Consider the following 14,320-nt stretch of genomic DNA (forward strand, 5'->3'; position numbering starts at 1 on the left):
TCCCATGTGAAGTTGCATTCTGGTGCTGCTTGAATCCCTTGTGAAGTTACATTCTGGTGCATGATTCTGAAGTTGTCAGCTTTTTTTTTTTTGTGTGTGTGTGTGTGTGTGTGTGTGTGTGTGTGTGTGTGTGTGTGTGTCGCTTTTACTGACAAAGGCTGTGGCCGAAAGCTTCGCATGTCTTTTAATTTGCCTGTCTGCAAGTAAATATGAAATTTGGAAGATGTTGTTTATCATCTTTGGAACTTGTAACCTGCATTGAGAACACAGCAGAGATACAACAATGTCAACAAATTTGTTAAACAAGAAAGTATTGAGATGTGCTAAAGAATATTGTGACTTGAATTTCGGACAGTATGTTGTAATTTCATGTACTGATACGTTCCATGACCTTGGAGATTTGCTCCTCAATTTGGTCCTACGGAACTTGACGTGTAAATAAATAAAAAGTGAATGGCCACTGCCAAACTGTGACCAAGAACAAAGCAGACCACCCTGTGGTGCAACATGCAGCTGAACACAACACACCTGATTTCAATGGCTGCTTCACTACCCGAGCCATCTGGATCCTTCCCTCCACCACCAGCTTTTCTGAAATGCACAGACGGGAGTTATCCTTACAACACATTCTCCACTCCTGTAATTATCCTGGCCTCAGCCTACAGTAACATACTGTCCCCACACCCTCTATCCAACAGTTTTCACCCCCTCCATCCTGTATATCCTCCCCATTGTCATCTCCCACCCTATTTATTTCTAGCCCTCTGCCAACGCATCTACCAGTCTTTCCCTGTGCCTCTCCTTTTTTGCTTCTTTTTTTCTCCACCTCCCTGCCCCACAACCTCCAGACGCTGTGCCTGTTGGCAGTATAGTTCCTGCACACTCCACCAGATAATGTTTTTCTGTCTCCCCTCCCATACACTTCATCACATGCCCTTCTCCGCCCCCTCCAGATTGCTGCTTGAATCCCATGTGAAGTTGCATTCTGGTGCTGCTTGAATCCCTTGTGAAGTTACATTCTGGTGCATGATTCTGAAGTTGTCAGCTTTTTTTTTTGTGTGTGTGTGTGTGTGTGTGTGTGTGTGTGTGTGTGTGTGTGTGTGTGTGTGTCGCTTTTACTGACAAAGGCTGTGGCCGAAAGCTTCGCATGTCTTTTAATTTGCCTGTCTGCAAGTAAATATGAAATTTGGAAGATGTTGTTTATCATCTTTGGAACTTGTAACCTGCATTGAGAACACAGCAGAGATACAACAATGTCAACAAATTTGTTAAACAAGAAAGTATTGAGATGTGCTAAAGAATATTGTGACTTGAATTTCGGACACACTTGTCACTTAGTCAAGTGGGCAGGGACAGAGTACATGTTAAGTTTATTGAACAATGATGCAGGAAAGCTTAGACTGATGTCAACATTACGATGAAATGCAGAAGTGAAAGAACCATCCATTCATAAGTCATAACAGACATAAAAGCCAAAAATATGAGCAGTATTTTCAGTTTTTATGTTTTACGCTTTGAAAGAATGATCAGAAATAGATATTTCAAAACAGGTGACTGCCTTGATTTAAACTGCAGAGCAATGCACCATTAACTATATAGATAGCATTGAGAATTTCAGGTGTAATTATCCATATGAAATACTGAAAATGTAATTAAACTATACATTCTGCAGAAAGGTGGGCTTAACGTTCAATATATAGTAGCTAGTGCCACCTTGTGGCTTATTTCGTTTCCCTGTGGCATATCTTGCAGGGGAACACCTGTCTCCTCACTGCCAGTGGCTCAGGCTAAAAGAATGACTTTAATTCCTTAACATAAAATCCCAACTAATCTCGTTTTTACAATTTTTACAGAAGCTTAAAATTCTGAGTATACCAGGCAACTTAATAACAAACTTTTGAAAAAATAAAACCTCACCTACAATTGTTTCAGTGCTAACAGTCAAATATTCGGCCATTAGAAAGCATCCAATCATACTTTTGTAGCCTGGCTGTTGTGTTTTGGTTGAGGTGGTTGCAACTAGACATTGCTTTTACTATATGCAGCTGTGAATACTCTACAAAAATTTTGGGCTTTCAGCCTCTTTCCTGTATTGTTCAGAATCAGAATCGTAATATTATTGTCTCATAACATGCACACATAAATCATTGATTTAAAGGGCAGAAGACTTGCCTGTATAGATAATGTATCAGGGATACATATAATGTGCCAAACAATTAACAAAAACAATCTTAATTAAGAAAAATAATTACAAATTTGTTTATTAGTCTATAAAGAAATCTTCATCATTTAAAAATTCCATAAGTAAATAATAACATTTTTGCACTAGTATGGCATGTAATCGTATCTTCAGTAAACTTCATTCCATACTGTGAAAGATTTTCATTTTTAATTTATTATAAATTTTCATAGTAAATTCCACCCTTAAATTTGTGAGAAGAGGGAAGCATTTTAATTACCACTGACGCTGCGTGAGAATAAAATATACAGTTTTTGTAGTTCTGTCTGTAATTGGACATTGGTAATAGTGAATTCTCAACCATACCATGAGCGCGACTTAGTGGTATGGGCCTCCATCATTCACAGGCATGAAGATAAGTGAAAAGTAGAACATTTCACTCAGAGTTAATAAGAGGTCACGTAATAACTTAGTTGCTCCATATTATGAACTTTGATATCACCAGGATTGTTGCTTCAGAAAGCCCCAGCATTCGAAGTTGCTGATGTACAAATTTTTAAATAAAACACAGAGTATATCACTTTTCTTGTTTTATGTTATGACCGATTTGGGTGTACAGTGCTGAGATATACATTTCTTGTCTGACACCCTCTGAAAGAGGCTCACAATGTGACAAAGCAAGCTGGGATATTTTTACTTCCCCTCTAGTTTTGCCATCTGCCTACTTAAATTCGTTTTTTCAAGTTTAGCTAATTACCATTAACATACATGAATATAGCCTGTGTTTTCATAAAACAGAAAGGTTGGCCCTCAGTTTTAAGGAATATAACACCAGATCGAATTTTGTGCTTAGTTTTATGTATGTAATTGATATCCTAATTTACTTTGAATATTCTTAGTTAATACTTCCAATATCGAGTGAAATCGGTGATTGTTTCGTAACTTAAATTCTATTGTTGACATACAAACAAATATAAATTCTGTACTAATTATAAACATTTGAAGGAACAACTAATAGTATTCTCAAAGTATCAATTTGTCTCTATTCGAAAATATGTTAGCAAAGCCAGCCCTTAATTAATTCCAAAGCAATTAACAGTTCTTTTTTTTTTTTTTTCAAAATGATATTTGTTAATTTCATCATTCAAACAAATAATTCAGCCTAACTCCTGTAGTAGAAGAAACTGTTAAAAAGAACCAATTTTTCGATGTATTCAGTTAATTTAATGAGTTAAGTTTTAATTGTAATTTCTGTAAATTTAACTCCAAACAATGTGTTGTTTCAGCACCTATAATTGTGAGGATATATAAGGGCCCAAATATGGGTCCCAAGACAGTCAGTCCTTGGCTGAGTTTTAAACGAGAAACCTGTGTTGGTTAGAACAGCAACAATCTATCAATGTAACTGTGAAATAAGTGTAACACAATTAGGCCATTTGTTAAAACAATGACAGTGTCTGTTCCATACGTACCCAATTATTCTGAAAGAACTGTGAATTATATGGTTATGTTATTCCTGCTTGTAGATATTCAACAGTAAACTATTGTAGCAGTATGTGATTGTTCACCTGAAAACTATTAATGAGGCTTATCAAAAGTTAAACAATAGTAAACTGGCCATATTAAATGTGTATACGGGGGCACTGTGAAAAGTGAAAGTAAACAACTGTGAAACACAAATGTGCACCTGTCACCTACATCATTTAAAATAGTCCACGTTTGACTTCTGCCCTCAAAATTGTCAGCCAGTATAGCAGTGCAGTATGTCGACACTGAGGAAACCGTCACAACATGAACAGCTTCTGAAAGACCGTAATGCAGACTCACTCTCTGCCTCTGACTGTCTCACTTCGACTTACTACTGACTGTGTGGCTCATGTGCCATTAACTGTTACATAAAACTAAATAAATGAATACATTGTTAAATGTAGGATCTACAGAGTAACAACTAAAAGTCATGACATGATTTTTGTTACTTACACCAAAAATGGGCCACATATTGTCCTACATGTTCTGATCTACAATTTGGAAAAGTTTAATTACAGATACAATTTCAATGAATTTGACAGTACAACAATTTAAATTACATATTAGTAAATTATAAACACTTTTAATAAAATATTGTTAAGGGTATTTTGGATAGCTCTCAAATAGAGTTATCATTTGAAATAATCATAATGAATAAATATCATAGCTTTTCAGAAATAGGGCAGAAGTAAAGTTTCAAGAATATGTGATGCAACATGGCTGCACAGTTAATATCATGAAATTTAAAAGTTGGGTCATTAACAAATAGCTTACTCCACTTCGTTGCTAATATAAATTGGATAACATATTAATGTAAAATTTAATCTGAGATAGTAAACTCACTTGCATTAATTTTTAAAGGGCAGTTTACAATTGGAACTAGGTATGGACATAACTATAGACATAACAGCATAAAGTCCAGAAAGTTAAAAATTCAAATTGATGTCATAAGAGCATGTTGACACGAGGAAGGAATTTCAGATAGGGATGAGAAGATTTCAGTAGCCATGTAATGAGGAGTCCAGGGTTAGATTTTTAGTCTATGAAATGGCAACATGAGATTAGCTTTGTTTGTTGTGTCGTATATATGTTGAAAAGGGTTTTCAATAAATAATTCTGGATTGGTTCAGGTAAAGACTAACAGTTCATAAATGCAAATACATGAAATAGTTAAAATTTTTAAATCCCTGAATAAAGGCCGGTGTGACTCTCTAGGCTTAATGTTACAAGTGTTTCTAATAATAGTTTTTTGAAGTAATAGTATTCTATTTACACTCCTTGCATTTCTCCAAAACATTATTCTGTATCTTGCCAATGGCTTCAATATAGCTGTGGCAAACAACTTTTCTAGTGTCACTGTCACTTGCATAGAACAATATCGTCATTATGAATACCTTAGACAGTTTAGTTTGTTTGCCATGTAACTTATGTGCAAAGACCAGGATAATTTTTTTGTAAAAATATCCCCAGGAATTTGACAGATTCTGCTTCCCTAGGTTCATGATTTTTATGGTTAATTTGGAAGTCACTTGATACTGTTTAGACAGTGCTTCCAAAAATGGATAGCTGTAATGATCCTGAATTTGACACTGAATTCAGGGCTCAAAAGTGAAGAAGAATATCATATTAATTCATTGGAGACTTATAGTAATGACAGTTAGCCAGATGAGGGACAAGTGCTCGCTCATGGCACAAGATAACTACTGTGCTCCATCCAGCTCCTCCAAGGTTTCCATTCACAGGAAACCATTGTGAAATACGTGGTTTGACTTCACATCTATAAAGAAACAAACAAATGACTTGAAGTTTCAGGATAGCCAAAGTGCAGGGGACGAGAATACTTGGGGTTTTATTATTGGTGATCTCCAAAAAAATTTAACTCGTTATTTGGAGCTTTATGAACTGTCTTTATACATCTTTTGTCATTTCAGTCATTAAAGGGTTTTTTGATTAATAAAAAATTACAATTTTTTGTTACATAGGATGTAAAAAAATATCAACGTGTTAAGGGGCTAATGCTGCACTAATTGCTGCTGCAGAGACTGCTCTTTTATGATTCTCACTTTGTAAGTGGAGTTGTATATTTACCTCCATTGGTATTTATCAAGAAATTGGAAGCACATTTATTGAATCTCACATTCCCTTTAGAGTCCAAAGAACTAAAGTGAATGCAAGTTCTTATTGCAATTGATCATTGATGGAGTACTTGCACTTCTTTGACCATGTTGTTGTCAGGAAGTACGGTTATCAATAAAGAAAAACAACTAAACTAATGCAAAACAGCAGTACACTACCCAGCACAAAACAGAACCTGATACAATTTCACATGTACAAATGACATATGGTGGTAGAAATAATGTAAGTAGCTACTCTTCAGTAAGAGTAGAATCTCTTTGTCAAACAGTTTTGCCAACTTCACCAAAACTAATAATAAAATGTATCGGTACAGCTAATATAAAATCTAGTTTTGGATAAATCGTTTCATAATTGTTAAATGCTGTTCAAATAGGTGTCCGGAATTAATTCTGAAAAAATTCAGGAAAGAAATTGTAATGGTCCTGAAAAAAATGGGAGTGATGGTAACTTTACATAGTGTTTTCTGTATTAGTGCATATATTTATAGTCTATTTTCAATTCTTGCAGGTAGGCACAAAATACCAAACCATCCATTTCAACACAACATTCCCTATGTCATTTCTGGAGCCCCTACTTAGGATGTCATTGGCAGCAGATCCTGATATGAGATTATTGGTACAAAAAATTCTTCATACACTCATTGACAGACACCAAAATCTTGATAAGCTCCTGAAGCCCACGTAAGTACATCTCTGTCAGTGTGTTGGATTCTCATGCTATCAACTTTTGATAAAATACAGTATGTATCAAAAAGAATCATACAATGTTAAAAAAAATTCATAACTACTATGTTGTTTGGGATATGTGCGTGATCAACATACTGTCAGAAAGAGCAGACTCTCAAGTTTTACATGGTTCTCACTAGGTAGCAGCAGTGTGTGCCCACTTCAGTTCTTGTAAAAATGGTGCAGGGACAACAGAAAGCATTTTGTGTTCTACATTTTGCTCAGTGTGGGTCAGTAAAAACAGTGCAGGGACAACAGAAAGCATTTTGTGTTCTACATTTTGCTCAGTGTGGGTCAGTAAAAACAGTTCAGCGTGACTTTCGTACTACCTATGGTGTGGGCCCTCCTACAGCACAGAGCATTAGACGATGGCATGACCAATTCCAAGAAATAGATTGTTTGTGTAAAGGCAAATCTCCAGGCCATCCCCTGACACAGATGTCAAACACATCCACCATAGTTTCACAAGGCGTCTACAGAAATCCATTCGCCAAGCAGCTCGACAGCTCATTGTGCAGTCTTACAGGAAAAGGTATATGGTCCATTTTTCTTTGCCGAGAACACTGTTACAGGAAGCACATATCTCGATATGCTTAAGACCTTTCTTTTCCCTCAATTGGAGACTGATTTGAATGACTTCATTAGGATGGGGTACCGTCACTCTGGCATCTGGAAGTGCAGGAATTTTTAGATCATAAGATTACTGAACAATGGATCTGTCACACTGGTGAGTCAGCCATACATTATTGGTCTCCAAGGTCACCAGACCTGACTGTATCTGGTTATTTCTTCTGGGAGTTCATAAAAGACTCTGTTTATGTCCCTCCATACCAACAACAGTGAATGAACTGAGACATCACATAACAGCAGTTGTGGAAGCTGTAACTCAAGACATACTCGCTGCAGAGTGGAAACAATCTGAATATCACATTAACATGTGCCATGCAATTCAAGGGGGGGGCTATTGAACACCCATGAAAAGATATGAAATTTTTTTTTTTACTTTCCCATTCATCAAAAAACAATATTCATTGTATATGTTTATTAGTTTCAGAAATATATACGTGCCAGATTGGATGATTCTTTTTGATACACCCTGTATTTCATTATATTAACATACAAAGTGGACTATTATGCTCTATGTGACCAACTGACTAAATTGAGTTCTCTCTTTAACTTAATTGAAGTTTAGATTTTTCAGATATGAATTCAGTAAAACGTTGTGCTTCCCTTTCAATGATTGCTACCAATCTTATTTAATTTCTTAGTAGTTTCAATGAACTGAAGCATCTGTATCTTTTGTTTCTCTGTTCCAGAGTGAACATCTCTGAATTAGAACTTACCTTAGAAAAAAGTTCACGGCCAGATATAATCTTCATAAGGAAACATGGCCATGAAATATACCTAAGTTTGTATGAAAGTTTAGAACAGGCTAACAACACTGTGGAAAATATTGAAGCAGTGTATACAACATTAGCCCTTCTCATAGCAGAGCTGGCATCTGAAGAGACTGTCATGGATCTCTTGAGGCTTGTCATAAGCATACAGGTATACAGAAATAATATTCCTTTTGGTTTTTATTTATTTTCAATCTTACACAGTATCAACAACTGTGACATACTGTATTTGCCCAATAGGACATGGCTCTTACAAATGGAACCCTGAGTACTGCTCAGAAGTTCAACCTCCATGCAGTGGTTGCTAGTCTTCTTGTTATGATACCTAATGTTGTTCCAATACCTTCACTGAGAGAATATGCAGAAAAGGTAAGTTTTATTTTTTATAAAAATATTTTGCACTTGACAACTATTTATGATAGCTACGCACATTTATTGTCAGCCGAGAACATTTCCTTAGCTTATAATCTGACAGAGTATCTTGAGAAGTGCCTACTTTCCATTTACATTGTCCACTTACATGCCTGCAAGTTTATGGATATTTGTCAATTGAAAGTAGTTACCTGCTTTTAAGTACTTTCAAAGCTATTGATTCAAATCTGAATGTTTTTATTCACCTTTGTGAGATAATGGAAATATCTAGAATGTTCTTCTCTTATTTCTTTAGGATGATGTGCATTTGTGTTGTTTGCATGACTGTAACACATGTTTTTTGCAGTGTAGCATTCTGTTCCCATTAGTCTGGGTGACTGTGGAAATGAAACTTCTCTCAAATAGTACTGATTGACTTCATACTGCAAACAAATATATTTGAACCTGTGAGCTGTTTACTTGAAGTTTTTCTTATTATTTTATTTGTTTTATTTTTTATTCTTTACCTCAGTATTGTGAGACAGCAGGAGCCAACACTTCACAGTGAAATTGTGTGTACAGAAAGTACACAGGGAGTTGAACTACCTGCCTCAGTAGAATGGTGCTGTTTATGTATCTAATGTTCTAGCTAATACCGACAGTCCATAAATAGATAAGTCCCAGAACCTTCCGGGAATCACTAGTATTAAATGATAAATAATTGTATAAATATAAATAATGAAAAGAGTGCAACCACTTAAACACCTAGCATTAAACATTTAATTTATAAATTGAATTGTGAGTTCACACCCTGTGTACATAACTTCAGCTTATGATGGGATGTGAAATAATGTCTCTGGTTCAAAAATAACTACAAAGGGTCACATGAACTGGTGCAAAACAGTTCCCTCCATTAATGCAAAGTTTATAAAAATTATTTTCAGAGCTTATTAACTGCAACTTTAAATGAATGTAAGCAGGTGGTTTCAGTACAATTAATTAAATTAGATAACACTGTAGTTTATTCTTTTAAATAAAAATGTTCATTTTGAACAAACAAAAGTCATTTTGTGGCTAAAAACTGTTGAGATAGCAATGTGAGCTGGCAGCCAATGTACACAGTGTTTCGCTAAATGAAGAACAACCTATTACTCATTTTGTATGACACTATATGAAAACTTTAGAAATCACATCATAAAAAGCTTCATGAAAACCTCTATGTTCAACACTGATTTCACACATGCACGCATAACTCCTGCTATATTGTGAGGAACAACTTTCCTTTTCCATTGTTTGTAATGAAACTGGTGACTTTTGAATATGTGGCTGTCTATCACTTAGGAGGTAACAAGACCAACTTGTCTGTACTGTCTCTCCACATGAAGTCCTCCCACCACTATCTCACAGCGTGAAGTGTTCACTCCCTCCCAGGATGAAGTGTCCATTTCATCTACAAACAACTCTTCTTACCTTCTTTCCTGTGTGTTCCTCTACCACCACAGCTATGTATCCTGTCATTGGCTATCACTGTTACTGCCTACGTACCAACAGCATCATCATAACTTAACACAGCATAAAATTTACAGTTTTCAAACCAGTTGGCTGATTTACATATATGACATCTTTTATGAATCATGCTAAAACACTTGTTAATTTGATATTATACAATGTATAAATAATTTTGTATGTCATTTTAAATTAGTAGTTTGCAACATTTCTAAGTTCATCTTTTCACACCTACTAGATTAAATCACTAGAAATTATAGATATAACTTACTACTAAGGTGCAATGTATGGTCCTTTATTTCATCTGTACCCTTTCCTTACCTTTAAAATATAGCTTAGGCATTTGCGTAATAATACTGCACAGATGTTACTTTTGCATAGTGGGTGTTGGATAAAGATAATGAGATTTCTAATTTTGCATGCCGTGGTGTATTTTAATACGTCACCCAGTTTATGTGAGCAGAATTTACATCTCATTGTTGGAAATTTTTGGAACATCAATTTTAGCTGTTTTATGTAAGTCCTCAATATGTGCTTGTGTGGGTTTTCCTCCTTACAGAGGCTGCAATAACTTACCTTCACTGCTTGTCGCTAATCCTTTCTGCCCCAGCCCAGTAGAATAAGCAGTACTCAGTTATTGGCAGCTGCTCGTTCCTGTTTCCACTCAAAGGTAACTTTTCCGAAGACTTTCCTATATGGAAAGCACTTTACCCATCATGCTAAGCTCCTTCTAGCTGTGCCAGGTGCTCACGGCTAAGTGATACCGAGATAACAACTGTGTAGAACTTGCCTTACTGTAATTTCACAGCACACTCGAAGCCAGCACAAGTATTCACTCTGGTAAGTCCTGTCACAGGCCAAACTTTTCAACAGAAGGCTGCATCATTGTCCAGCACTTAGTTATCAAACTTAGGGAAAACTCCTCTTAAAATAATTCCAGGTGCAATTACATTTAAGCACAGGAGTAAATGCAATAATTCACTGTATAGTTTATGTTTAGCCTGTAGCTAAAGTGAAGACATCGCTAAGCTTTTGGATGATGTCTTTCTGCAGAGCTAACTAATTCAGAATACACATACATATGAGAAGTTACCCACCAAATTGGCGTACACCACAGTGATGTCAAATGGACATTCAACCACCATCATGAAACATAAAACACTGAAGATCTGCCTCATAGTGGTCACCCGCAATCAGTGCTAATGGCCACAGCCTAAAAATCATGGCTCATGAATATTCCAAGGAGAACAGCACACTGCCATCTTGAATGGCTGTGTCAAACCAACACTATGCATTTATCTCCACATGATCGATTTGGCCTCTAAGTGTCTGTTGCAAACAACAATATATTTCCTCCTCAAATATCATAGTGTGCGAAGAAGGTGGATGAGAGAGAACCTGGAATGGAACCTGGATTAGTGGCATTGGATTTTCTTCACCAACAAATCCAGGATTTGTCTGATGCCTGATGTTGTAGAAGAGTGTAGAGGTGGCCAGATACTAATACATGTTAAAGGCATACAGTCCCATTGGTTCAGCAGGGAGGTAGGTCAGTTGGTAGTTTAATCAAGTATTGGACTGCTACCATGTATGCATGTCAGGTGCCTCTAATTCCCTACTGAGGATAATTTGATGGCTGCACTTTATTGTAACAAGATCCTTCAAGCTATTGTACTGCAGCCACCTGATAAACACGTTCCTCTAGAAGGACTGAATCAACTGGATGGAACCATCTGTGGTATCTGCTGACATCAGCCCAATTGAGTACGTTTGGGAGCAATTGAAACCTGAATCATGTCCTCACAGGGGTCTTCCTCACAAACTGAATGACCTCACAAAGGCTGTCATTGCAGAGTGGCATGTTTGAATAGCAGCAGCTTGACAACCTTGTAGACAGCATGCCAAGGGGGATTCAGGCATGTTAACAACGCGCAGAACAGAGCAACATAACTTTGAATGTTACCCAGTAGCAGATTTTGATGTCACACATGAAGTTTTAAACCTACTGCTTTTATTTTGGTTGTTGTATTGTTTTTACAGGTATAAATAAAAATATGGAAACACTAAAAACACAAGACATTATCATACTTAATACACTGTAGGAAAACTGTTGGCATTGAAAACATCTTCCATTCATCGTGGAATGGATAGGTACAGGTCCTGAATGGTTTTCAAGAGAATCTTATACCATTCTTCCTGCAAAATAGTGGCAAGTTCAGGTAATGAGAGTGGAAGTGGATAGCCGTCACATACCTTTCTCTCCAAAGTAGACCACAAAGGTTCAATCAGGTGACTGTGGTGGCCAGGGGAGATGCAATAACTCATCCTCGTGTTCACAAAACCAGTTCTGGATGATACGAGCTGCGTGAACAGAGCCCTGTCATCTTGCAGCACAGCATCACCATTGTGGAATGAACATTGTACCATGTGATGGATCTGATCTTCCAAAATGGTCACATAATCATGGAAAGTAATGTGACATTGCAGAGAAACCACGGTCTGCATGGAATACCATGACATGGCTGCCCTAACCATCACTGACCCCTGCCATGTTGCACTCTTGTGATGTAAACTCTGCCAGGAGCTAGACATGGTGTGACAAAAGACTCATCTGACCAAATGACTTTCTTCCTTTGTTCTGTCATTCACATTTTATGACTTCAGCATCACATTTACCTGTTATGGGCATTTGAATCACTGATTGGTTTTGGAATTCCAGCTCTCTCTGCAATTCCCTGCTTCTGGAGCTCTCATTGTGTAGTTTTTGTTTTTGTACTGGAAGGTTTCATGAGTGTGACATTCATTCTGCAGTGACCCCCCCCCCCCCCCGCCCGCCCCCCCCCTCCTCCCCGAAGAGCGTCTTACAGGGTGCATCTTATCCATCGTGCATGGAGACCTTTAGCCCACTTTCTCGTCGTCTCACTGCAGTCCCGCTCATTCTCCATCTCTTGGGTGAGGACACCTTCCTGGGTGCGTTTTCCACCATGCACTATGCAGTGTCGCTTTCTGCACCAATAATGGCCGTGGACTTCCTTGCACCTCATATCCAGCATGGTAGCCAGTCCGTTGTGATGGGGCCACCGTGTACCCTGTTGGTTGTACCCCCTGACAACACAGGGATCGCTTTGCTGATGCCTGTGCCATTAAGTCCCCACATATGTCAAGGAGTAGATGCCCGTCGCCCTGGGGCATCGGGACTCGCAGCAACGGCCATCCTGCCTGGTGGCTTTTGCTGCGGCTGGGTGGCGCCTGCGGGGAGGGCTCCTGGTCGGAGTGGGTGGCATCAGGGCAGATGACGCACAATGAAGTGTACCACGTCATCACTTGCTGGTGACACCAGCAGTCTCTAAGCGTTCCAAGTCTCAGTACAATGCAAGAAAGTACGACCCTAAATCATTCCCCTCCCTGGCCACACCATGGGAGGAGTGCTAGGTTAAGGATGGCAGCGAACCTTATTCAACCTGGTTCCTCGTATGTACGAGAACTAATGGGGACTCCTTTTCTTCAATGAGCCACAGTTTTTTGTAGAGCATTTAGAGGACAAGTTTGGGGAGGTGGAGTGCTTGTCCAAAATGAGCTCTGGATTAGTCTTTTTAAAAACAGCATCCTCTGTCCAGTCACGGGCTTTACTCGCTTGTAACAAGGTGGGGGATGTTCCTGTTACCATCACGCCACATAAGAGCTTAAATATGGTCCAGGGTATTATATTCCACACGGACCTTCTTTCTACTGCTGTGATGTCAAGCAGTAGACCTCTCCCTCGATGTGGTGTTGTAAGTGCTGGAAGTTTGTCCATATGTCTTCCCGCTGTCCTTCCAGCGTCACATGTTGAGATTGTGGACATCCATCACATCCCGATACTCCATGTGCCTCGCCTCCCATCTGTGTCAGCTGCGGTGAGCATCATTCATCTTGTTCGCCAGACTGCAGGATTTTACAGAAAGAGAGGAAAATCATGGAATACAAGACCCTGGACCAACTGACCTACACTGAGGCTAAGAGAAAATATGAGCACCTACATCCTGTGGCTATGATCCTCTCATATGCTGCCATTACGAGAACAGTTGTAGCCCCATCAGTTCTGCGAATTCCAGTCGGCTCTCAGAGCCAGAAGGCTACACCTTCCCCCTTGATGGTGAGGAGGCGGGGGGCAATTTCCCCACTGTTGCTCCCACACCAGCTACCTCAGGAGCACTGCCCCTCCAACTATCGGGGACACCAGTCCCCACTTCCCAGCCGGAGAAGCGTAAGTCCTTTGGGTCACTCACTTCCCAGGTTTCTGCTAGTGGGAAAGATGACACCCGCCAGTGGCTGGAGTGCCCAAAAGCAGCTGGTCGTAGGGCTTCACACTCATCCCAGCCATAGATACCCAAGGAGCAGTGAAAAAGTCCAAAAAGAAGACATCTAAGACCGAGGAAATTGCGGTGGCACCCACACCACCGCTATGCTACCTACAAGCACTGCGTCTGGGGATGAGGTGGAGATTCTGGCATCTGCTG

At 38.6% G+C, this 14,320-nt stretch overlaps 1 protein-coding gene across 2 annotated transcripts in view; it reads left to right on the plus strand.

The window, feature by feature from the left end:
- Positions 1 to 14,320, plus strand: part of LOC124802532 (protein EFR3 homolog cmp44E) — an 87,559-nt gene that overhangs the window by 43,045 nt on the left and 30,194 nt on the right. For both annotated transcript variants that reach the window (XM_047263386.1, XM_047263387.1), the window contains exons 11-13: positions 6,350 to 6,522; positions 7,884 to 8,115; positions 8,205 to 8,333. In XM_047263386.1, coding sequence (XP_047119342.1) covers positions 6,350 to 6,522; positions 7,884 to 8,115; positions 8,205 to 8,333 — 534 coding nt within the window. The remainder of the gene's footprint in view (positions 1 to 6,349; positions 6,523 to 7,883; positions 8,116 to 8,204; positions 8,334 to 14,320) is intronic.

The sequence above is a fragment of the Schistocerca piceifrons genome, chromosome 6, assembly GCF_021461385.2.
Source record: "Schistocerca piceifrons isolate TAMUIC-IGC-003096 chromosome 6, iqSchPice1.1, whole genome shotgun sequence".
In the NCBI taxonomy this organism is placed as follows: Eukaryota; Metazoa; Arthropoda; class Insecta; order Orthoptera; family Acrididae; genus Schistocerca; species Schistocerca piceifrons.